Source organism: Callithrix jacchus, chromosome 6 (assembly GCF_049354715.1).
Source record: "Callithrix jacchus isolate 240 chromosome 6, calJac240_pri, whole genome shotgun sequence".
In the NCBI taxonomy this organism is placed as follows: domain Eukaryota; kingdom Metazoa; phylum Chordata; class Mammalia; order Primates; family Cebidae; genus Callithrix; species Callithrix jacchus.
This window is the reverse complement of record NC_133507.1, coordinates 10985704-11011393: the sequence shown is the minus strand read 5'-3', so window position 1 is coordinate 11011393 and position 25690 is coordinate 10985704. Positions and strand designations below refer to the sequence as shown.

General features: G+C 48.1%; 1 protein-coding gene across 4 annotated transcripts in view; it reads right to left on the bottom strand.

Moving 5' to 3' along the window:
• The window catches only part of IGF1R (insulin like growth factor 1 receptor), a 495490-nt gene that overhangs the window by 33730 nt on the left and 436070 nt on the right, over positions 1-25690 (bottom strand). For all 4 annotated transcript variants that reach the window (XM_078375984.1, XM_035303721.3, XM_017973274.4 and 1 more), the window contains 9 exons: positions 24735-24879; positions 15886-16100; positions 13375-13501; positions 11527-11765; positions 8407-8574; positions 7677-7881; positions 2205-2488; positions 677-813; positions 7-166 (listed from right to left, as the gene is read on the bottom strand). In XM_078375984.1, coding sequence (XP_078232110.1) covers positions 7-166; positions 677-813; positions 2205-2488; positions 7677-7881; positions 8407-8574; positions 11527-11765; positions 13375-13501; positions 15886-16100; positions 24735-24879 — 1680 coding nt within the window. The remainder of the gene's footprint in view (positions 1-6; positions 167-676; positions 814-2204; positions 2489-7676; positions 7882-8406; positions 8575-11526; positions 11766-13374; positions 13502-15885; positions 16101-24734; positions 24880-25690) is intronic.

Sequence of the window (25690 nt, the reverse complement as noted above, 5' to 3'; positions counted from 1 at the left end):
CCTTACTTTTGGCCTGGACATAGAAGAACACAGGCTCTGTCCACGACCCATTCCCAGAGAGAGACGTGGCCTGAATCCGGGCTGTGTAGTTCCCCGGGTTTAGCCGGTTTAGCTTGGCCCCTCCGTACTTCCTGTAGTCCTGTCTGGACACACATTCCCGCTGATCCTGGGGAAATAAAACATACATGTCAATTTTCCATAAACGCAGGAGAAATCTGGGGCCTGCCAACTGAACTCACTGCACTGGGGACTCCAGCTGCCTGATCTGACGTCCCACCTAACAATGATCCCGACAGTCAGCAAAGAGGAAGAAATCAAGTCTTAAAAGGTCATCTTCAAGGAGCTTTAAGCACACCCAAAAGCTTTAACCAAACGTTTTTGTAACCAAGAACTCCAGAAGGATTAAAAGTTATTAAGAGCTGATCTGGCCTATGCCACAAGGTTATCTTATACAATGAAATCGTTTCTTGAGGGCAAAGAGCAGCCTAGTTCTTTGCACACTGTGGAGTACTCCTTATGGAGTATATGGAGTGGGTAGAAAGACCTGAATCCTCAGCAACTTGGTGCATATTTTATTAAATCCTACGCTAACCAGGAAGTAACCTGTGCAGTAAGGTAGCGTATGCTGTCAACGGATGGAAATGCACGCAGGCACAGGCCACCGCCCCAGTCCTACCTCAACTTGTGCTCCGTACTTTATTTCATACATTAGGATCAATCCATTGGGATTCTCAGGTTCCGGCCACTTTAAAAAGATGGAGTTTTCAGGCCTTGGCTCCCAGGTCACTGGCCCAGGAATATCATCTGCTCCGTCTGTACAATTTAAACAAGTGACAGAGTTGGATTTGGGTTCCCAGGGAGGGGGGCCAACACTGGGCTGACCTGAGAATAACCCCCCATCCACGCGGGCAGGACTATGGAGAGCAGTCACGTACCCTGCCCCTGAGCAGGCTGCACACACACAGCATAGAGGAGGGTTCAGAATCACACCAACCCCATGACTTGCACGTCTCAAGATGCCACAGGATTCTCCTTTCTCCCCAGTCCCTCAACAAAAAAAACCTGTTGCCAAGCAGAGCAGGAAAATCTTGACAACCTAAGTAACTTTCTTCTATTCTGTGCCTACCACTTGAAAAAAAGAAAGCTTTGTGAAGCTACCAAACCCAAGCAGCCCTGAAGAGATGCTGAATAAGCAGAAGCAGGGCACGGGGCCCTGCCGGCTATGACAGGGACCCTCGGTGGCCCGCGGCCACACATGGAAACTGCAGTTTTTACGCAGGCACAAAGGATGGCTCAAGCCTGGCCTGGGAGGAAGCTGCTGGGAGGCTGCTGCCAAGAGCAGGGCAAGCCTCCCTGCCGGCATCAATTCCTCTAGCTGCTGGTTGACCTTGCAGTGGTTCCTCTCTTGATTTTGCTTCTTGAACCAATAAACAATGAGGTGATAAGCAAAGGTCACGGAAAGTTACAGCTGGAAAAGGTACTGGAGGGGTCAGCTGGCTATGTCTCTCCTAGGAGGGCTAAGGAAACTGAGGCAGGAAGCCTGACAATTGCCTCAAGGCATGCTGCCATGCACTTCAGTGCCAGAACTGTGCCAGGAGGAACCCATGCCCCAGATACCCATCACCTCCATGCTCTTTCTACTGCCTGAGGCCTCCTAAAGAAACAAGAACAAGGCAGTGCTTGTTCTGTCTTTGAAGGCAACCACCTTCAATGCCCGAGCGACAGGCAATGTCTACGGACAAGGGAAAGCCAAAGACTAAGTAAGCAAGACTGGAGCCTACTCCAGGAGTTAACCTTGAGGGGCAGTGGTTACTCTGGACCAAGGCCACTAACTGGGGACATCTCTGAATATGTGAGAGCTCAGGAGGGGGCAGCTCAATTTATTTGTGTACAAGAGGGGCAAAGGGCAGTGGGAGTGCATGCTGTGAACCAAGTAGCAGGCGGAGGGTGGGCCCTGCAGAGAGCTCCCTGCTCCCAGCATGTTCTATGGAGAAACTAGCTGGGAGTGGTGTCACTAGGAGAGCGAGGGCTCTGTTCCCTGGGCAGGTGGTCTACCATGCCACCTGCCAATGATCACACACCATTTAGCAGCCAGGCCTGACACTAAGGGTCTTGGCCCTGGGTGTCAGACCCTGTGACCATAAAAACCATTTTCACTGGGTTGTGAGGGACGTGGCAATGGGGCCAGCTGGGTCATACCATACCTGCAGGCATAGTCCTTGCAAAGACAAAGTTGGAGGCGCTGCAGCCCAGCCTCTCAGCCTCGTGGTTGCAGCTGTGGATATCGATGCGGTACAGTGTGAAAGGCCGAAGGTTAGAAATGACAGTTCTCTCCCTGTTATCCACTCTGCTCTCAAAGAAGGGGTACTCCGTCTCGAGCTCGTCCAGGTCTGTGATGTTGTAGGTGTCAACGGCCGTGGTGTTCCTGCTTCGGCTGGACGTGCTGCTGTTGGCTACCTGGATGACATCTCTCCGCTTCCTGTCAGGTCTGCAAGGAAGAGAGAAATGTGGCTTTTAGGTGCTTTTACCTCTTTCGTCTTTTCTGCAACTTGAGTAAGGGTAACTGCAGCATCTTAACCGTGGAATAAAGGAAGCTCTTCGGCCCCCTTGGATACGAATTTGTGAATAACACGGGGATGTCCTTCCTCATTATCTTGCTTTCTCTACTCTGCAAGTGACAGAATGGACACACAAACTCTCGCCCCCAACCTCTGGCTCTCAGAGTGGATCTTCAATTCTACCTAGAGGCAAACAGTGTCACCACCACGCTTGGCTGGGCAATCCTGGCTGTGTCATCAGAACACTCAGGCCATCTGGTCACAGATCTTATGGTTAAGCATTAAAGGTGACAAACCTACCAGGTGCACTAAGATGTGTTAGGGCGGGAGGGAAGAGGTGAGGTGGTGTGGCAGAGGGCCCAGAGACCTGGCACAGAGGGATGTGAAAGCCTGTGGCGGTGGCTCCTTGCATCTGCCTGACGGGAAATAAAGATGCCTGGAGCCCAGCAGCAAGCAGCTCCATGGACCCTCGGGCTCTTCTCTGGGGTCTGCGGACCCACCCCAACCCTGAGTGCACTTGCTACACTCCGCGGGTCCCTGGAGCCCAGCCAGACCTCTTCCCACTCAGCAGTGAGCGCCTGTGGCCTCACCAAGGTCCTGCCCATGAGAGGGCAGAGTCTTGGTCATGGACTTGAGTGGGGCCGGGAACAACCGAACAGCAAAAGGGAGTGTGTAAAATCATCACACACAAAAAACACATTCACACCCAAAAGGGCAGATGAGGCACGAGGATGAGACCCTCCAATCGCTGCTTTGGTCAAATATGAAAAAATGGCCTTTGTGCCGCCCCCTAGAAACCTTCAAACATAATCCTCACGTTTACAGGAACCACCAAAAACAAACAAAATATGAGAGGGGTGCCCAGCTGGAGAAAGGGCAACCCTCAGGTCGGCCACGGACCCACAGCGGGAAGATGGGGCTGAGGCCTCCGGCGGGGGTCACTGGTCTTAGGAATAGGCAAAAGGCAGGGAGCAAATGGGATGAATTCTATTTGTCCAGGGAAATAAGGGAGACAGCCCAGAACATGAGACGCTCATCAGTGCCATGTAGGGGAGAGAGCAGCAGCAGCAGCAGAGAGGGAAAGCTCATGCAGGGAATGGAGCAACCCAGAAGCCACTGCAGATTCAACTAACACGCGGCAGGCTTCTGGCTGGTCCATAGGCCAGAACCTGGAAGGAGAGAGCAGGGGGCTTGGGGAAAGGGCTTCTGGCTCCCTGTTCTTTTCAACCCATGGATTCCCCTGAGGAAAACACAGCCCTTCTTTGTGTAGTGGCACATGGGGTCCCACCAAAGGCATAAACTGCCCAGCATAGATATGCTCATTCCAACAGGCAGAAAAGCACAAGGTCAGGGCATGTACATTTGCTTTCACAATACTGGGGGAGAAAGGGTAGGGACATGAGGCTGATAAGCCACAATCCTCACATGCTGCAAACCAACCAACCAGCTAACCAAGCATCCTGGACTGGAAAACACAAGAAACCACATTTACTGCCAGGAACGTCTTTGTCAATACATCTTCAACATGTCCCGCCCTCCGTTTAGAACCAGCACAATATACACGTGTGTCTGTCAGAAGCTGCTTAGGTTTGATGCACTGCAAAATAATTCTGCGTCCAGACCCCTCTCCCAGCCCAGCCCAGCCCAGCCCATTTAATCCGGATGACATCATTAAGTCTACTCAGGAGTTTACTTGTGTATCAACACCACACTTTTAGGGAGTGCTTAGCTCTGCATCTTGACATCAAGGCAGCGATGAGGGGAGGGAGGTGACACAGAGCATTACCTGGAAGGCAGGAACGGGGAAAGCACAATGGTCCATGCATCACTTTTTGGTAAACATTTCCAGATCGTGTGCCCAACAGCGAACATTACTGCCCACGTTGCCTGCTCCACCCCACGATACAACCTAGCCCTACTGGATAAGCTTTTACTTTCCAACAGCTGTCAAGGTTTTAGCTATGAAACCAAACTCTGTGATTAACAAAACAAAGACAGCAGTCAAAGGAAGGCATTTACCACCAAATACTGACGTCAGAAACGAATTTGACAAACTCTAGCTTTCACTCTACCTGAAAACATACAGGAGATGCTGGGCAATATATAAGGAACTAAATCTGACTTAACTGGTTTTGTCCCACAAACAAATTGTTCTTAGAATGAACTGAAAAAAATCAAACCTGCTTTCGGACAATTCCGTTGTAACACAGAAAGACGGCCCTTATGATTCAGTCGTTCTGTCAGCTGGACACTCCTCTACCTGAACTCCGCCAGAACTCAGTAGGGGGCAAAAAACAAACATGAGCTTCTTATAAATTACGGCCTCTCACCATGGACAAAATACTGTCTTAATATACATCCATGAAAAGAGAGAATCACAAGTTGGACTTGTCTTAGGAGAGATAAAGTAAGGAGTGGGGGGACAGATAAACACACTTATCAGGTGGAAGAGCGGAAACTTGTTTTGAACCCAACAAAACGAACGCTGCGCACTAATACCGTCAGTGTCAATCATAGCTCTGCCTTCACGACTCTTCGTCTTGTGCTCCACATCTGACGAGGAAAAAAACAGGTCTTGCCTTGTAACTACAACTGAAAGCCAGGGGCCTTTCAGCAAAATCTTTCCAAATCCTCAACTCACAACCTGAACCTCCTGCTGGATGGTGGAACAAGACGGCAATGTAACCAATGGCCTTTGACAGAGAAAAGCAAACTTCCTGCCCAGCCTGCTTGGAACACTCTAAATCCATCCTCCTGTGTGGCAGGCGGCAGGAGCTGCCACGAGCTGAGCCTCTGCTGGTCTGGGTGGAAAGGACCATGGGGGGAAGCAATGCAATGGAGGAGAAAAGGAGGGAAAGAGAGTCGGGGTGTGGGAATGAGGACCAGGTCCCAAACCGATTCTTAATTAGGACGTGGAAGAGGTCACCAAACATCATCGAGTTCCAGTTTCCAAACCTCTTTGCAATCTAGTCCTCACACTTTCTGCTTTCTAGGAACCACCCAGTGATACACGAACCTGGATAAGAAAACAACCTTGGGCACTGAACCTCAAGGCTCACTCAAAGCCCTGCCACCTATCAGTGGGCAGAAGACGCCCCCAGTGGGGCAGGTGGGGGTGGGGGCCACGAGGGGCTCGCAGGCCCCACTCGCAGCTCTGGTGGTTTTAACCGTGAGAGTGAAGGGGAGGGGAAGAAAGCCGCCAGGCAATGAAGAGGTTCACTTTCAAAAGGAAATAGTGCCTCCAGTTCTAACCGGTCTTTAGTTCCCATTTTACTGATTTCTCGAAGTGAGACAGCTATTTCAACCATTTTGCAAATATCAAAAAGGTCACTTGGCAGAAAAAAAAAATCACTTTAAAAACCATTTGTTGTTATAGCCTAAGGAAGCCTGTAAGAGCAGAGTCACTGCGGATTAAACAGCCACTACAGGCTCCTCTCAGGGTCGGGCAGTGAGGGGAAGGGAACGTGCTGGGTGGGGTGCTGGCAGCGGGGCGTCGTGGACACCGTGGTTGGTGGGTGGCTCATGGGTACCATGCTGATCTAAATCCAACTCCTCAGCCTAGTTTTCAGGCATGAGGTCAGTTCCGAAATCTGCACTATTATCTTTCAGGAAGAGGGGCCGTGGGACCCCACTGTGCTTCCATCTCCTATCCCAGGCACTACTGGGCTAATCCTTTTTTGAAAGGAAAAAAAATTGTTCAGTATTTTTTATTGTGTTAAAACAAAATAAAATCTACATAAGGTGGCCGGGTGCGGTGGATCACGAGGTCAGGAGTTCAAGACCAGCCTAGCTAAGATGGTGAAACCCCATCTCTACTGAAAATACAAAAATTAGCTGGGAGTGGTGGCGCATGCTTGTAATCCCAGATAATTGGGAGGCTGAGGCAGAGAACTGCTTGAACCCGGGAGGTAAAGGTTGCAGTGAGCCAAGATCAAGCCACTGCACTCTAGCCTGGGTGACAGAGTGAAACTCCATCTTAAAAAAATACATATATATGTAAGATAAAATTTTGCCATTTTAATCATTTTAAGGGTACAATTCAGTGGCATTAATTCCATTCACAGTATGGTACAACTATCATCATTACCTATTTCCAAAAAGCTTGTCATCACCTCAAATAGAAATCTATCCATTATGGAATAATTCCCACTCCCCTCCCCACTCCCATTCCATGGTAAACTCGAATCTGCTTTCTGTCACCATACATTTGCCCCTTACATATGTTTCACACAACATAAAATCGGACACTATTTGTCCTTTTGTGTCTGGGCCTTGTTTCATTTGGCATGGTGTCTTCAAGGTTCATCCATGCTGTAACATGGGTCCAAATTTCCTCCCTTTTTGTGGCTGAATAATATTCCACTGTATGCTTAGAGCCCATTTTGCTGAGCCGCCCATCTGCTGACGTGCGCTGGGTCGTTTCCAGATCTGGCTCCTATGAACAGCCCTGCTATGAACACTTGCTTTCCTCTGCTTCTGTCCCCACTCCACAGAAACCAAGACCACAGCAGAGGAACAGAGTCCTTGGGGCAGAGGCCGCATTGCTCTGAAGGGCAGAGTAGCCACGGAATAAACAGCCACCACAGGCTGTCCCCCTACACTGCTTCCCAAACCTACTTGGAAAGGATGCCTGTGGCACCTGGCTATGTTTTGAAGTCAGGCCCCTTCCAACACAGACTCTGATTATTTTCCCTCTTGCCTCACTCCTCCTCTGTCAGGCTTGAGAGAGGCGGCAGAGAGAACTGGGAAGGGGAGAGATGGGCCCAAATCCCGGCTTTTCCTCTCACCAGGCAGCGGATTTCAGGGCTCTGAGTTTTCCCTTCTCTGCCTCTACCACAGGGTGCCCACCTGCTCTCTGTGGGGGTTGGGGCTGAGGCAGCTGCACCTGTCACATGGGTGGCCCCAGCAACCGAGCCCTGGTCCCCGTTCCCTTCAGGGCTGACCGATTTTCTCAGGGACTCACTTCCCTGAACCTGTCATCTTTTGTGGCTCCCTCTCAATGGCTATCATGCCGTGCCCCGCCACTGCTGACTTACACACTACCTGGTGGGGAGAAAGGCAGCAGAACCCGCCTGAGCAGCAGCTTCTGCCAACTGAAATTTCACGTGAGCTCAGTACCTGGGCACGAAGATGGAGTTGTGCAGGAAATTCTCAAAGACCTTGCGGTACTCGGCCTCCTCCTTCTCCGCCTGCTTCTCGGCTTCGGTTTTGGGGCAGGCACAGCAAGGCCCTTTCTCTGTGCCACACACCTCAGTCTTGGGGTTCTCTGTGACCTCCTCAACGTCAATGGAGCCGCCAGCGTACTTCCTGATGGGGATTTTGTCTTCTCGGAAAAGAAAAGCCAAAACAAGAGTGGGATGAAAGCTGTTACACATGCCTGTGAGGAAAAATCATAGCGCTCAGCACCTTTCATCAAGAATACAGCCAGTCTTGGCTGGGCACAGTGGCTCATGCCTGTAATCCCAGCACCTTGGGAGGCCAAGGCGGGTGGATCACTTTAGGTCAGGAGTTCGAAACCAGCCTGGACAACATGGTGAAAACCCTGTCCCTACTAAAAATACAAAAATTAGCCGGGCATGGTAGTGCATCTGTAATCCCAGCTACTCCGAAGGCCAAGGAATGAGAATTGCTTGAACCCAGGAGGCAGAGGTTGCAGTGAGCTGAGATCATGCCACTGCACTCCAGCCTGGGAAACAGAGGCTCTGTCTCAAAAAAAAAAAAAAAAAGATAGCTGGTCTCCAACAGAGGACTACGATGTTACCTGATACATGTAATATTAGGGATCAGGTACATTCAAACCCTGTGAAGGAAGAGTCATGCCCTCGGTCCAGGCCGCTGCTGCACCTACCTTTGGAGCAGTAATTGTGCCGGTAAAGGTAGCCGTCCTGAGGCTGCTGCTGCCAGCGCACGATGTAGTAGCTCAGGTTGCCGTTGGGCAGGGAGGGCGGGTTCCACTTAACAATTAACTGAGAAGAGGAGTTGGACGCCGAGAGCACATCCAGGGGAATGGAAGGAACTGCAAGGGGGAACAAAGAACATTCCAGAAAATGAAATGAACTGAAGATTCCGGCTATCAGGTACTCTGTGCAAGTCACCACCAGGAAACGGCAAGTTTGACCGGGATAAAAAATAACAATGAACAATGGAATACAAAGGGAAAAGTGAGCCTCACTCTGAAATAGCACCACTTCAAACGCCAGCATTTCCCTTTATGATCTATTTCCCCACGTAATCTCTGCGAAAACAAACATTACTAAGTTGTAAATGGAAAAAGGCTTCGGGCGCACAAGCAGGGTTAGAAGAGACGTGAAAATCAACACCCAATTCAAACACCTGGTATTTCTGATTTATTATCTCTGCTGTTCTCCACAGCGCTGAACTCCAGCCGTTTCGACAACTGGTAAAGTAGACTGACTTGGATTTCATCTGAGATTTCGAATCTCTGATAAAAATGTCACGAAGCCGAAAGGAAAAAGGGGAGTGGAAAGGGGGCTGGAGAGCCTGTGCATGTGAAGGAGTATGTGTGCCCATGTCCCAGCTGTGTGTAAGAGGGATGGGGGTGAGGCAATGCAAAGAACATGGAGTCCACCATTTCCACACACATCCTTCAGTAGGCTGACCGAGGCATGACTCTGAAAAGCAGTCTAAAACTGCAAACGCATGGAAGCCTCATTTCAAGCAAAGGACTCTGTCACTAGCAGAATGAATGCTGATTATAGGCAGAGCACTGTTATCTGATCAAGCTTTAGTTATGCTGACCCCCGAACCCAAATCCAGAGCTGATGTGTGCATAGGGGTCAAATGTATCCTAGGACCACGGAAATCATGTCTTTATTGGGTTTACAAAAAAGTATCAATGTTGACTGCTTTTCCAAAGCGCGGGACACACATTCACTGGATATCACTTAAGCAACATGTTCACCTAAGCCATTTTTAAAACTTGAAAAGAGTGGGCAGCTTGAGGGTGCTCCAGGCTATACAATACACACAAGGTTCTGAACATCTTTAAGGGATGATACTTTGGAAAGCGGTTATGACTAATACTAGGGTTTTCAAAGGAAACATAACCACTTCATGCTCAGCCACTTTAGGGTTTCCGAAAATAAAGACTTCAAAAACAAACAGCTCATTCCAAGATGCATTCTTATGATAGGTGTCACAGAAAAAGCAGACGCAGAGGACCAAGTTCTTCTCCGTGTGTAAGGACGGGGGAAAAAGGTAGTAAATGGACTCCTTTGTACAGTGCCTGGTTTCCATCTTTGCGGAAAGGAAACAGGTTTCTTGAGAATCTGTCACAATAAGCAGAGATTCCTGTTTTCCAAACGCTACAGTGAGCTGCTGGTCAGGGTTACTTCCACATTTTAAGATGAAAAACTTATTGTGTTGCATTAAGCCTCTGCTACACCAACACACACCCAGGATCAGAAGCCTGTGCCAAATTTATTTGTATCATCACGTTACCCAGTGACATGACTGTGGCCATGCACAGGATCATGGAAATAGGGTAGGAGGGGAGGAAGCAGCAGGAATGCACAGCAAAAGGTTCTCCCTGCCAGCATTTTATCCTCACCTCCTCTCTGCCATTTAAACTCATTTTGTGCTAGCTTGTGAGTATTTAAAAGTACCTTACCCACTAAAATAATGGCTATTATAAAAAAAATGTTTCAGTGCTGTGGACTGAACGCCTGTGTCCCACCCCAAAATTCACAGGTCGAAATCTTAACCCCTAAGATGATGGGATTAGGAGATGTGGCCTTTGGGAGGTGACTGGGTCATGGGGGTGAAGCCCTCATGAATGGAATCTGGGCCCTTCTATGAGAGGCCCTGAAGAGTGCTCTGGCATCCCCACCACCATGCAATGACAATGAAAAGACAGCCATCTATGAGCCAGGGAGTGGGCCCTCTCCAGACACCAAACCCACCAGCACCTTCATTTTGCACTCTGGGACTTCGGAACTGTGAAACATTTCTATTGTTTATAAGCCACCCAGGCTATGCTGTTTTTTGTGACAGAAGCTCCAATGGACTAAAACAATCAGTGTCTTTAAACCTGAAGTGCATTTTCCTACTTCTGAACTAGTTTTTATATACTCAGAAAACACTTATGTTTGCTTTTATTGTTTCCAGATCTGGAGTTGAGAAATGAGGTGGTTCAGAACCTGAAGACAGTGGAAGGAAGGAGGAACATCTTCATCAGTGAAAACTTTGACTATCCACAACATACTACATCTGCCGTCTTTCAACTTTTGCTGACCTCCTTGGAACTCCACAGGCTCCAGAATGACGATGGACACCAGGGAGCTACAGGAAGTAAGTGGAACACAGATCACTTTCGGTTCCTGGAGACTGGAACATCAAAACAAACAAGGAAGAAGGGCAGCCGGAGATGACTGTTTCCTGGCTGGGCCTTCCAATGAAACCAGCCCAGCACCCTGGAGGACCTGGGCTCATAGGCACAGAGCAGGAACGAGATGATGGAAGATGGTACCAAGGCCAGAAGGTGGCACGAAGAGCCTAACATGTTAGAAGTGGGGATATGGGCCAGGCACGGTGGCTCATGCCTGTAATCTAAGCACTTTGGGAGGTGGAGGTGAGCGGATCACCTGAGGTCAGGAGTTCAAGATCAGCCTGTCCAACATGGTAAAACCCCATCTCTACTAAAAATTCAAAAATGAGTCGAGTGTGTCAGGTGCCCGTAGTCCCAGTTACTCTGGAGGCTGAGGCAGGAGAATCGCTTGAACTCGGGAGGCAGAGGTTGCAGTAAGCCAGGATCGCACCACTGCACTCCAACCTAGGAGACAGAGACTCCGTCTCAAAAAAAAAAAATGAATGTAACACAGTATTACCTATTGACGAGAAAGACAACAGCCATAGCTCACTGCTAATCCTACAACAGCACCATGTATAAGCAAGCCCAGTGAGCGGGCGAAGAAGCGTGGATGCTGAGGGCTTGTCTGGGCACAGATACCTGAAGCATTGGTGCGAATGTACAAGATCTCACTCTTGGCCCCACGGATATGGTCGTTCTCCACCATGGTGAGGGTTACAGCCTTGACGTAAACAGCGTACTGAGTCCAGGGCTTCAGCCCATGCAGTAAGACACCGGGCTCCACGTCCTTGTTCTGGGGGAGGTCCACATCCACCATGTTCCAGCTGTTGGAGCCACAGGCGTCCTGCCCATCATACTCCGTGACATTCTTAAAGGGTCTGAAAGACAATCAAGTTCAGAGAAGGTTCAGGGCTCTGACATTCAAACACTCAAAAACCTTCCCCAGAGGCCCAGCATGTCACACGCTCTATAATGGGAGGTTTAAAGAAAGAATCAATTAGACTTAGAAGAAGAAAAGGAAGCGACTGAACTCCGGGCTTCCCCAGTCGTGCACTACAGACTTGAATGCTCTGCCTCAGGAAGAGCCAGTTCAACAGTTACTGGGTTTCACTAGTGACTGCTCCTTAAGAACATATGCAAATACTATTTTTCTCTCTTCTGACTGCAGCATTTTTTTCATCATTAAGAAAAAACAAGCATAGTCAGTTAATGCAAATATCGGATACTGATAAAAGGTAACTGTTAGAGAAAAAATGACTTTCCTACAAACAGAAGTAGCCTCTAAAATTCAAATTGCTCATACACAATTCTGATGCTCAAGCACGTTATAATATTCAGATATTTAGTTTCCAGATTGCCTTAGAAACTAGCATCAAGTCCTTAGTGAAATTACCCGCTGACTTTGCCGAAGCATTGGTGCGACTGTGAAAGGGAACACAGTGTTTTACACAGATGCATGGCTGGGTAGATGCTTTACATCTATCAGATAAAAGGGCTGGGCAGCTGCTGGCCACTGGCTTCTGAAACAAACATTAACAAATCTATACCTGCTATCATGATGGGAGGTCACGAGGGGCTCCCCTATGTACAAATCCTGAAAGCCTAGAAATCCTCATATCCCATTTCTCATCCATAGGACCCCAGCTCTGGCAGAAGAGAGTATAAGATGCCGTCATAAGGTGCCTCTGCTTTCTGCTCTTGGGAAGCCACGTACCTGGCTTCCCAAGAGCAGAACTATGGGATTAAGATGGGACCCGGGTAAGGTGGATGGCTAACTAGACCGGGGTAGCCACCTGGATACAGGATGCAATGGAAGGAAGAGGAGGAACAGAGAGCTGCCGTCGGAAGGAATGAGCCTTGGTTGCTTAGGTGGGTGAATGTCATGTGGTCGCACAAGAAAAGCTCCCAACAGAGTCTGGGAGAAGTCACAAAAAGCTCAAGAAATGATGGCTGTTCTCTCTCCACTTTCCTTCGCTTGTTTGGGAGGCTCATTACCTGGAACGGAGGGCCTCAGCTTGGGAGAGGCACAGAGAGAGAGAGACAGGAATAAGATGAGCCATGGGTCACCTCGGTAGAGCCATGTGGCTGCAGGGTGTTCCTAGAGTAGGGCTAGTGGGTAAGGAGGCTGAAACAATATTTCAGTGAAGTCCCCTGTCATCGATTATGAGTCTGGTCTGACCTAATTCTGGAAAAAAACAAGCTTTCCCCACTTTGGGTTTATTTTATTCAAACATCTCTAATCACTTACTAAAGAATGACAGGCCTCAAAGCTAACACTTTCCCATTGGTGGCTGTCACTGGCTGTGACTCACATCATGGGGACAGCCCAGGAGGGCGCATGAGATGAAGTGGGGATGCTTGGCATGGCTCTCCCTGGGGACCCTGCTGACTCCCCGCATTCAGCCAACCCCTGCAAGGACCAAAAGACTGGCCTCTCCCACTCGCAGCCCTGTCAACAGAATGGCATCACCCAAAGCAGAAACTCACGCTTCCTTGTAGAAGACGGTGAAACTGATGAGATCCCTGTAGTCGGGGGGCCGGTACCGGTGCCAGGTTATGATGACGCGATTCTTCCACGTTGTGGTGGAGGTGAAATGCAGGACATCACTTTCACCTGGAGCACAGAGGACATCCGCGAGTGACAGAGATTTATGTGTCTCTAAAAGCACCTGTCTTGCTCAGCACTACTTCCCCCTTCCCCAAAGCTGGTTATATGTGCTAAGTTCCCTTCTGGACTTCGTAGGTGGCTTTCTCGTTTTCCACTAAGAACTCATACATTTCACTATGCAGAGCTCCAGGGGTTCCGTTCTTTGTTTTGGGTCAATCAGTTGTACTGGCTACTTGCCCAGGGCCCTGGATATGAACCTGGTTTTCCTAACCTGAAAACAGAAACTTCAGTGAACGAGGTGAACTTATCTTTCTTTTCCATCCCTGGAAAAGGGATGGCTAAAGATCCTGGCTACAAAAGGGGGCCTGGTAGAGTAAGGGTGAACCTTTAGGCTGCCCTGAATCTTCTCAGAGACATGATGGCACCTGTTCTGCGGTTGAGGGTATCTGCCTGCTCCTATACAATCAGTAAAGACAGGGAAGAGACCACAGGTGTGCCATGGAAAGGAACTTTGCTTGGTCTAAACTTGGTATCAAACTGGAAAGACACAGGAACTCCTGTGTGGCCTCCAGTGAAGGCTGACAAACAACAGGATGGGGGGCACAAGTGGGGGCTGGATTAAGCAATGACAATTTCACTTGGACAAGCCTAATGTGCTCTATGGGAAATAGACCTGGCTGGCAAGTATGGCAGGGAAGCTGTGCCAAGTACCTCTCTTATTCCTTGGACCAAATTCAAACTTTGATAAGGACAAGGAAAAGATTGATGACTGCCTACCCTCGTGGAGACCCAAAGCTCTCTGATGAGCTGTCCTTTCGACACCGTATCTGCCCGAATCCCACTACGCACTCAAGAGGTGAAGTAGAGAGACTGAAGACAGGAAAAGAGCTAAGAAGTCTCTAGGGCAAAATGTGCGCAACTGAGACTGGAAAATGTCACAGTTCCTGCCGAAGCGTTATTTCGAAAGGAAACCATGATTTTGCTTTCAAAAGAAAATAAATGGCTACTGTATTTATGACCTGACAGGTGAGACTGGCTAACTTGAAGGAGAAAAGCCCTCTAAAATGCTCTGACACGTCCGCTTTTACTATGGTCTGAACAGGGGGCAGGGCAGGGGCTTTGCAGGGACAGAGTGGGCAGGGGGAGGGAGGTGGCGCTGGCCATAAGCCTGCTGTCTAGCCCTAGGCCAGCACGCTTCCCTCTAAGATCCCCCAGAGCAATGAATGTCACCAGGTAAATCCAGACACCAGCAAAACAGGCCAAACACACACATCAGTTCCAATTTGCCTTTCTGCAATGTGTGTCTGCGCACACACGCACCAATCACTCTTCATCATACAAATTACATTTTTTTTTTTGCCTTTCCCTTATTAAAAGCCAAAGGTGAAGAGATGCACCATTCTCAGCAGCTGTATTCTACACAGCGTTAGATGAGAAACGCGTGCACTGCCGTATCTCTGGCATGAGACCTTAAAGTTTTATAACCAGTACAAGGCTATACTTATATTGTTCTAAACTTAAAAAACATTATTGACTCAGGGATGCAGGCTTGCTCCATCTTTTTCACATTGAGGTGGGAGAAAAGAGGCGGCTGGGTGTAAGGGACAGGATAGCCGTGGCCCACAGGGGCTCAGAGTCCCCTCCACCCCAGGGGCCTGGACTTTCCTGCTGTGGAAGGGGGAAGATAGAGCTCACAGGGCTGGAGCACACTGGCTCTTCCCTGAAAAATAATTGGACCGGGCATAGTGGCTGATGCCTGTAATCCCAGCACTTTGGGAGGCTGAGGCAGGTGGATCACTTGAGGTCAGGAGTTTGAGACCAGCCTTGCCAACATGGTGAAACCGTGTCTCTAAACCGTGTCACTAAAAATACAAAAATTAGCTGGGCGTGGTGGCGGGTGTCTGTAATCCCAGCTACTCAGGAGGCTGAGGCATGAGAATCGCTTGAACCCAGGAGTTGGAGGTTACAATGAGCCCAGATCATGCCATTGCTCCCCAGCCTGAGTGACACAGTGAGACTCCATTTCAGAAAATAAAGAAATAATCTAACCATACACCTGTGTATAAAAGGACATTTAACTGTGAATTCTGTAAGCAGCCTTCACAGTTTGAGAACCTACTTATAAGCGGCCTTCACAGTTTGAGAACCTACTTATAAGTGTTGAACACACTCACAGATGCACAGAATTTATAAACATGCATACATCATGTATCTGCCCACTACTGATTTTGAAGACATGTAAGTAGGAGCAAAGTGCTAGTTAAGGTGATCCAGTGGTCCCCCAAGTGAAACACGGAGGGGCCACAGAGGAAAGCTGCTGTCACACAGGGAGGAGGGCCTGCTGTGATCATGATGGTGGGGCCCACGGTGTTTTGGATGCTGTCACTCACAGGAGGCTCTCTCTCCATTGTTCCTGGTGTTTATGTCCCCTTTGTTTTGGCGCCCTTTAGTCCCCGTCACTTCTTCCATGCGGTAAATTTCAGAAACACATAATTTCGGATTGAAAGCGAAGTACATCTTCCCCGAACGGATGGTCAGGTTGTGGTGGTCCCAGTCCCATAGTTGCTGCAAATTCTGGTTGTCGAGGACATAGAAGGAGTAATTCCTAGAAGCACAGAAATTGATGTTAGTGCACCTGCCCTTGGCCACATTCCCCTCTAGCCTGCTGGACACATAACACAGGTCCTCTTTGCCACCTGCTCCACAATGCATTTCCTTTGCCAATAAGAGGTTTGGTTATTAACACTACAGGAGAACAGATAATCACTGCTAACAATGGCAACAGCCTGATTCAAGGACAACATATCGAAATCGATAAGACACTAATTAATTTTATGACCTCTATTACCATCAAATAATGCTTCTTGTACCAGAAGATGTTACTAGAATCATTTCCGAGAAATGCCTTTGGTTATTTTTCTTAGCCAAGTACGCACAACATGCTTGACAGCAGTGCATGGGAGGACAGATACGCTCTGCTACCCAACTGGAACAGCGTACACATTTGCTGTAAAGTCTCTCATTATCCATGGAAGCAAATCCTGCCCAGGCCCAATCAGCAGGGATAGGAGACAGCATTTGACAGGGAGACGGGCTTGTCGGGGGTCGACCCTAGGCCTTCTCCCTCCTCCCAATTCATCTTTCACTCTGAGGAGCCCCAGCTCTAGTCCCTGGAGAAAGTGCAGGGGAGGAGGAACAGCCGCCAATGGGCAGTGCCCTCGGGCCTCCCGTGCAGGCAAGAGGACTCGGTGTCCAACACAGTAGTTCTCCAAGTTCAGTGTGCACAAAGCTTGTTTGCAAAGTGCTGGGCCCCACCCCCAGAGCTTCTGATTCAGCTGGGGTGGGCTGAGAATCTGCATTTATCGCAAATGCTAAGTGGTGCTGACCCCTGCTGTGGTCCCCGGACCACACCTGGAGAACCACTGATCTAGGAGAGGCTGAGTTCCAGTGAGGTGCTGGAGGACCAAAGCAACCAAACCAGATGTGGCTTCTGCCCCAGAGGGTGTACACACAAGCAGCAGATCCAACCAGCATGGGAAGCAGTTCTATGTGGCTCCCCAGGTGGCAGAAGCCCATCCCTGGGAAGGCAAGAAAGCAGACAGCTACAGCTTGGATCTGGAGAAAGATCCCTGCAGTGGGCCTTTCTCTCTGGCTTCCCTAGGAAGCCAGCAGACAATGCCAGGGTGGGTAGTCTGAGTCCTCTGTGCTCATGGGCCTGATCTCCATGGACCATGAATCCTTCCTTTTTTCTTCCTGCTCTGCTTCTTACTAAATTTAGGCATCAGTGCAGTACTTTGAGTGATTGCTAAGATTCACTAGCAGATCTAATGCATAAACACACAAAGGAAAACAGACCTCAGCCCTCCCTGCATTGCCAGGACAAAACAGAACCCCTAAGCCTTCCTCTGTCCCGGAGGCTGTCTCCATCGGAGATCTCTCTGTACTTGGTGAGGGTCTTCATTTATACCCAGATGAGGACCTCCAACCAGCTGGTCAATCCTCAGCCTGACCCTCATTTAGAGTGAAGCACGTCATGGCTGCAATGCTGCCAAGCAGCCCTGTGACATTTTCCTGAACATTCACAAAGGGAGGTCAGCCCAGGAGGAAGTTCAGAGACTGGGACCCAGGACCAAAAATGCCATCAAGAAGCTGTGCAGCCATGTGCAGTCCCCTTAGCGCTATTTGTAGCCCTGTTTACTCCCTCGTAGGGCAACCGGGGGAATGCACAGTTGACATCTAAGCTCCTTGTCTACTTTCAGAAGGCCCAGAAGGAGTCGCAGAGCTGCCATGGAATCCATCCCGTGAGCCTGAAGCCCAACCTTCCCTGAGCACTGGGCTCTCTGTCCACACAAGTGAGTTGAAAGACAGCGCCTCTGAAGCTAAGTCAAATTCCTCACAAGCCCATCTTTAGGCCTCTGGACACAATAGCGGCCACCAAACCAGTAGCAAAAACTTGCGAGTCAACAATCCTTTCTTTTCAGTAAGGGCTCACTCCTAACACACAGATACCCTGGAAAAACAGCGTAAGACATTGTCCAAATGACCCCAGATCTGCTCAATGCAACGCAAGGCATGTTTCTGGGGGTTGGTGGCAGTGCTGAGATACGGCCCAGTTAGCTGTACTGTTGCTGGGGGTAGGCCCCTCCACACCTGCTCTTTCCCAGCGCCAGGCTGCAGGTGACTCTGCTGGAGCAGAAGGGCTCCATGCAGCCATGTAACTGAAGGAGGCCTGGGGCAGAAATGGATGTGTCCTATCATAAACCCATTCTTGCTCATGGAGTTTCTCCAACTCCAAAAGACACTTTGCAGTGATGCACCCCAAGTGTCAGGCCACTTCCGGGTACCTGACTTAGCGTTAGGGGACAAAATCTCCTTGTTGGTGAGGACACCTCTGGGCTGCCGGTAAGGACCAACTGATCAGGCCAATCTTCCATCAGTATCCAGAACGAGGCCTCTTTCAGTAAACTAACCTCACTAGCGGGGAATAGAACCACACTGAAAATACCTTCTGAACAAAACATTCTTCTCCCCATGGGAGGAAGCACGAATTATAAATCAGGAATTTGACAAATGAATGGCAAGCACACTGAAATTCTATGTATCTGACTAATCACTTTGAAAAGCAAGATTGTATTTTTACAGTAAACACAAACATTTTTTACAATCATTGAAGAGGCTGGGAGCCAGGATACCAGTATCAATAAAACCCAGGCAACATGGAGCCTGTGGAAGCTAAAGAAAAATAAAAATAAAACCCTTGTCAAAATAATCATCAAGCCATTCATGAGCTGCCTGTCAATACCATGCTTGTTTTTCCAGCCGCAGCTTGGGGCCAGGCTCCCCGCTAAATTCCTTCCATGATTAGGTGAGAATTAAGAGATGGTAAAAGGCAGAGACCTGTCTGCACATCTTCAAAATATGTATACACTAAAGTTATCACTGTTTCCTAAAGGGAATGACTGCTTAGGTAAATTACTCAGTAAATGTCATTTCCTAATTGTTTCTAAGCTTACTGCCTTTACATTCAAGGAATACTTTTAAAAATAAAGTTTCTTTTTCCTTTGTTTTTTGAGACATGGTCTCACTCTGTCACCCAGGCTGGAGTCCAGCAGCGCAATGACAGATCACTGAAACCTCGACCTCCCAGGCTCAAGCTATGCTCCTACCTCAGCCCGCCAAGTAGCTGGGACCACAGGTATGTTCCCACCATGCTCAGTTAATGTTTTGGTTTTTTGTTTGTTTCTTTTTAAGAGATGGGATCTCACTATGTTGCCCTGGTTGGTCTTGAACTCCTGGACTCAAGCAATCCCTTGCCTCAGTTTCCCAAAGTGCTGGGATTACAGTTGTGAGCCACTGTGCCTGACCAGTTACTTATTTTTCTTTAGCTTCCATATGCTCTATGATATCCAGATTTTATTGATATTGCTATTCTGGTTCTCAGCCTTCGCTATGTTGTTCAAAAAAAAAAAAAAAGTTTGTTTCTACACTTGGGTAGGCCCTATTTCCCAATCTGTAGCCCACACGGGATGGGAGCAGTTGGTTATCTTCCTGAGGGCACCTCTATGTTATCTCTATAGATATTTGAAGATAGCCCCAGGTACAGGGTTCAGAGCATTCCATCCAGGAACCCAAAGGTCAGGTCTGAGCCTCATCTCTAGCACTTACTGAGGAACAACTCTGGGCAAAAGATTTATTCATCTCTCCCAGGCTGGAGTCTCTCAGCTGCAAACTGGGGATATCTTCCCTGCTTTTCTGGCCCTGAGGCCACACGGAAGAATTGGATGGGCTGAACATAAAAGGATACCGTGAGCTTTTAATCACCCCACAGAAGTGCCGGATGACCTGTGCTACTCTCTGAAGTGAGAAAGTCCCCTGGAACAAAGTCTCAGAACAGAAAGGTCCTGTGCCTTGATAAACGGAGCTGAACCCGAGGTCTCCAGCCTACAGAGGTAGGAAGGGACAGTTTCCCTATTTTTAGTGCTTGCTGACATATTGAAAACAATTCTGCAATTATATAACCACTCATTCCAGTTCGTTTCTCAGAAGAGAAAATTGCCTCTTCACGGCTGTCTCTAGGGGGCATCAGAACCCAGCACACAGGCTGTCCTCGGCAACAGAGCCATCTGCAACTGATAGAGTGGCCTTTGTTGCCTTTCTGCAGATGCTCCCACTAACCCATTCGCAAACAGGCTAGTGTATATCCATCCATTCTCCCCCGAATCCAACATTTATATCAACCTTAGGGATTCACCAAGGGTGGGAATGTCTACCCAGGTGGAACCAGGCACCAAACAGATACCCAGAAAATGTTTCCTCTTTGTTAGGTGTTTCTTAAAAATAGCTTTGCTTCTGAAGTATAATCTACCTAACAAAAATTCACCCATCATTCCATGAGCTTCAGCAAATTCACACAACTGTGCAACCATCAACACTACTCAGTTTCAGAACATTCCATCACCCAAGAGTTCCCTCATTCCCGATTAGAGTCAATCTCCACTTCTTATCCCTGGTCTGCTTTCTGTGTCCACAGTTTTGCCTTTTCTGCAAATTACATGTTAATGAGTCATACAATACATAGGCTTTTGTGTCTGGATTTTTTATTTTCACTTAGCCTAACGTTTTAGAGGTTCACCCGTGTGTCATACTTCACACCTTTTTATTGTTCCACGTGTCATACTTCATGCCTTTTTACTGTTGAGTAGTCCGTTGTCCTTTGGGCCATATTTTGTGTATCCATTTATCTGCTTATCCATTCATCTGTTGATTAACATTTGAATGGTTTCCGGTGGGCCTTCTTTTTGGCCTGGCGGTTGGGGGAGGGCAGGCTATTATGAGTAATATTGCTACGAACATTCATACGCAAGTCTTGTGTGGACATGTCTTCATTTCTCTTGGGTAGATCCTGGAATTGCTGGGTCACAGGGTTGAGTGTATATTTTCAAAAAGTCCCAGTGAAAGGTTAGAGTGGCCATGTTTCAGCCTCACCTTAGAGCTCCAAGAAGGAATTCCAAAGCACTGTGTGTGCTGCAAAGTCTAGTGGTAGGGGCCAAAGCAGAGCGACACCTAGGGCCTAAGTCGACCTGCGAGTTTCAATTCTTTCAACTTACCACCCTCCATCTACTTTTGCCTTCTTCTTTTCAAGGCAACAATCCTTGGTAGTACCAAAGAATGTGAAAGGTCAACTCCTTAGTTACCAGATGCCATCAGGAAACAAGGTTGCCCAAACAAGGGGATTTTCCAGATAGTGGAAATACTCTCTTATTCAAGAGCTTAAAAATTAGCTATTTTATAAAAATCGTGTACATGTGGATTACAAATGTCAGAGAGGCCTTGATTGTCTTAATGTCTAGGGTCATTACTCTAGAAATACACCCCAGTGGTGTCCTTGAGGAAACCATAGCTATTGCTTTTGCAAGTGGGTTACAAAATCAGCTCACACTGAGTGTGATATAAAAGTAAACAGGCTCGGAGTGAGGAGTAAGAGCGCTAATCTAGGTAAAATGCTTGAATTTTCTGTTCTGGATGGCTCAAAAGACCTTTTGAGAGGGATCTCAGTGACATTTTTGGAAAGCCATGGTTGTCAGAGTCGAAGGATCTTTGTACCTTGAATTGTTCTGTTTTTCATCAAAACCAAAAGGCTACAGAACTTTCATCCTATTGAACCAAAAGGAGACACTTATTTATGTTATCATTGACTGTAAAAGAGGTTTAAGAAGGCCAGGCACGGCGGCTCATGCCTGTAATCCCAGCACTTTGGGAGGCTGAAATGGGCAGATCACGAGGTTAGGAGTGCAAGACCAGCCTGACCAATATGGTGAAACCCTGTCTCTACTAAAAATACAAAAATTAGCTGGGCGTGGTGACATGCACCTGTAATCCCAGCTACTTGGAGAGGCTGAGGCAGGAGAATCGCTTGAACCCAGGAGGCACAGGTTGCAGTGAGCCGAGATCACGCCACTGCACTGCAGCCTGGGCAAGAAGAGTTAAACTCTGTCTCAAAAAAAAAAAGAGGTTCACGAAAATAGTATGACATATGTAACAACATGGGTGAACCTCTCAAACATTAGGCAGCAGTGTGAGGAGAAAATAGGAAAAAGACATCAAAGTGCTTTGAGGTCTGCACATGAAGACATGAAGGGATAAAGCAGTGGTTTCCAATCACTGCTGCCTGCTGAAAGGCCTAGGGATCTTTAGATGAGCACCGATGCCCAGATCCTAGCCCCAAATGCTCCTACTGAATTGGGGTTGGGGTGCTTCCTCCGACATCAGGATTTCTCAACCCCACACCCGCCCATGCTCCCAGTGATTCCATAATGTGTAGCGAAGTTTGAGAAACGCTGGGATAAAAGCTATCTTGGCTTAAACCAAAGCATCCCGAAATAAAAACTGCAGACAGCTCTGCTAATGCTCCTCTATTCAAAAGCCTTGAATACATTCCATGGTCTACCTAAATTATAACCCTCTACACCTGGGTGCAAAACAGCTTAGGTAACTCTAGTGCCACCCACCTCTCCAGCATTAGTTGCCCAACAGGCCCCAGGATGCCCCAACTCGCTGCCTTTGCACCTGCCACCCTGCCTGGAATTGCCTTTCTTCACTTCAACCCTCTGCTTTCCCCAAGCTTGTCCTGAAAGCCTTCAAGGCCCATCTCAAATGCCACCTCTTGTCAGAAGCCTGTCTGATCTTCTCAGTCATAGCTGGCTCTTCTCCATGCCTAGGGCACATTTCTTTCCTTCCCTTTTATCACTGTGCCAGTTCTGCTTTGTGCTGCTGATGTTTATCTGTCTAGCGTATCCCATCCTCTTTCTCCCTCTGAATCTTCCCTCCTTGCAGAAGTGAGGGCAGCCAGTGAAGGAGCCAGACCTAACTCCGTCCCTGAGTCTAAGGAGAAATGAAGAGCTGAGCTGCTGCTACCGGTCACACCTGAAGCGAACAGGGCTCTTTGGGAGCTCATCATCATAAAGACGGGCTATACCTTTTTGGTCATGGGCCAGGAGGGCAGGGCGAGAGAAAACAGCTCCCATCAAGAGGTGAAAGATTCTTAAGAGCCCTAACTCAAGAGAGAGCCTCTGAGAAGCAGCATGCAGGAATGGAAGGCTGCAGCCAACATCCTTGGGGCTGCTGGGCGATTAGGGAGCAGCAGCAGAGAAAACCCAAGGCTCACGTGCCCTTCCCCAGCATCTAAAATGCTAACAGCAGGCCAGGGGCCCAAGCTTACCTGGACAGCCTCCCAAACACCTGAGTGGAAAGCACCCATCCCTAAAAAGACTTTGCTGATACTTCAGGTTTTATGCAAGTTTCAGATAATGAGAAAGACATCATAAATATTTTTGCAAATACAAATCAGGGTTTAATTTCTAGCTACATTTAAGTGCATAATACTTAGTTGACACTCCATGAAAAGGTAATCACGTAAGAATTCCTAATAGAAATTAATTAAACTCTCCTCTCAGCATTCACCTCTGTGCCTATCATTTGCTTAGTATGGAAAAAAAAGGTATATCGTTAAGCAACAGGAATATCTGACAGCTACTAATCACCGACACCCAGGATTCCAGAAACACAAACCTACTTAGTAAAAAAAAAAAAAAAAGGCAGAGAAAAAATTCATTTACAAATTTAATACAACAAACATCATCATCACCTTAAAGTGGTAGCACCTCAGCTTGCCAGGTAAGTGACTGAGAGGCTGGGGCTGGGCGCAGTGGCAACCTCCTTCAGTTTGCAATGAGAAAGAAGTTTTTCAAGGATTGGTGTTCCCAGTGGGGAGGACACTATGCTTTTCAAGCATGGAATGAAGAGCTGCCACCTCTCATTAGCTGTATCAGATGATGGAATTTTAAGAATTTAAGACTGACCAAGAGTTCGTCTGAGAAAAACAGGGAGGCTATAAAGAAACCCTTATGCAGTAACTTTATCCAGTTGGGGCAGAAAAATCAGCAAGGACAACCTTTCCCATGACCTTCTCGCCTCAAATTATTTCCCCACGTTCTCTTTAGAACGAATTCACTCCTTAATGGATAACTCCTTTTATTTCAAAGCATTTGCGTAAAGCCAGGCAAGAGCCGTATTTAAAAGGGAGAGTTTCAAGAGAAAAGTCCACATGCAAAGGTACACAGGCTGGCGGCTGGAAAGCAACTGTGCATGCAATGAGCACCGGCTCCTATCCTCCAGTGAAAAGCCCATGGTTATGTTAAACCCCCTATCACAAAGCAGGCCTGTGCCAAGGCAAAAATTCTATCAATAGCGCAAATCCTATACACTAATCAATACAAACAATCTTGTGAATCCAGATTTCTTTATAACAAAACGAACCGTCCATACGCCTCCAATGCTCTCAGTTCAAATACTTTAAAAGATGGAGTAGCCGTGCGTAGTGGAGTACAGCATCCGGAGGCAGATGAGGGTCAGGCAAATGATGATTTCACAGGGAGATGAGCACTCCAGCCCAACTGCTGTCGCCCTTGGCAGAAAAGCCCCACGAGTACCCCCGCTGCCGTCTCACTGGTCACAGTCAGACATGCAACCCTTGCCTAATGAGGCACAATCCAGTAAGGGTGAGAACCTCTCTGTTTTCCAAAACAGCAGCCTTCTAAGAACAGAGAATCATGACTCTACCCAAGACCCACTGGAGCAGCACAGGCAACACCGCAGCTGCTGCCTCAGCAGTACAATTTTACAAGCACGCTGCTCACTTTGTAACAGGAGAACGTCCACTCATGAAATGTGGGGCACTTACCCTTCTAGCTGGTCCTCTCCTAAGATGAGGCGAAGGTTTTTTAGGAAGGACAAGGAGACCAAGGCATGGGAATGGCGGATCTTCACGTAGCCCGTCACCACCTCGATGAGCCCCATGAAGTTCTCCAATTCTGAAGCAATGTTATCTACATTGAAAGGGGGTCATGTCACTGCGGGCTCACTTGGTGTGAGGGTGACATACTTGGATTCTTACAAATACATGTGAGAACAATTCAATGGCAGGCGCCCACTGAGATACTCAGGCTCCCGGCATGGGACTGGCCATGCCTGGACAAAAACAGCTTCCCTGGCTTGACTCTCAACAACCACTCTGGGAACAAGGCCTCCCAGGTAGGGGAAGCAAGCGTCTAGGAGGCTGGGGGACACCGCAGCTCCCAAGCTGATTAACAAAATGTAAAATCAGGCCGGGTGCAGTGGCTCACCACTTATAATCCCAGCACTTTGGGGAAGCAAAGGCCAACAAATCACGAGGTCAGGAGTTCCAGACCAGCCTTCCCAATATGGTGAAACCCCGTTTCTACTAAAAAATACAAAAATTAGCCAGGTGTGGTGGCACACACCTTTGGTTCCAGCTACTCAGGAGGCAGAGGCAAGAGAATCACCTGAACCTGGGAGGCGAGGTTGCAGTGAGCGGAGATTTATGCCACTGCACTCTAGCCTGAGCGACACAGCGAGACTCTGTCTCAAAAAAAAAAAAGTAAAATCATAAATACAAGATTGCCAGTTAGCTACGGCTGACAAATGTAGGGAACGTCTTTTAATATGCTCTGTCAACAGACAGTATGGCCTCCACAGTACAAGGGCATGACTAAATCAACATTTTCTCCGTCTCATTAGGAACTGCCTTTGCTGCCTTTCTAATTCCTAAGATACAGGCGTCTGTATTTAAAGGTTCCTTTTTACTACAACTAGAAGAAAATATACCAAAATGTTAAC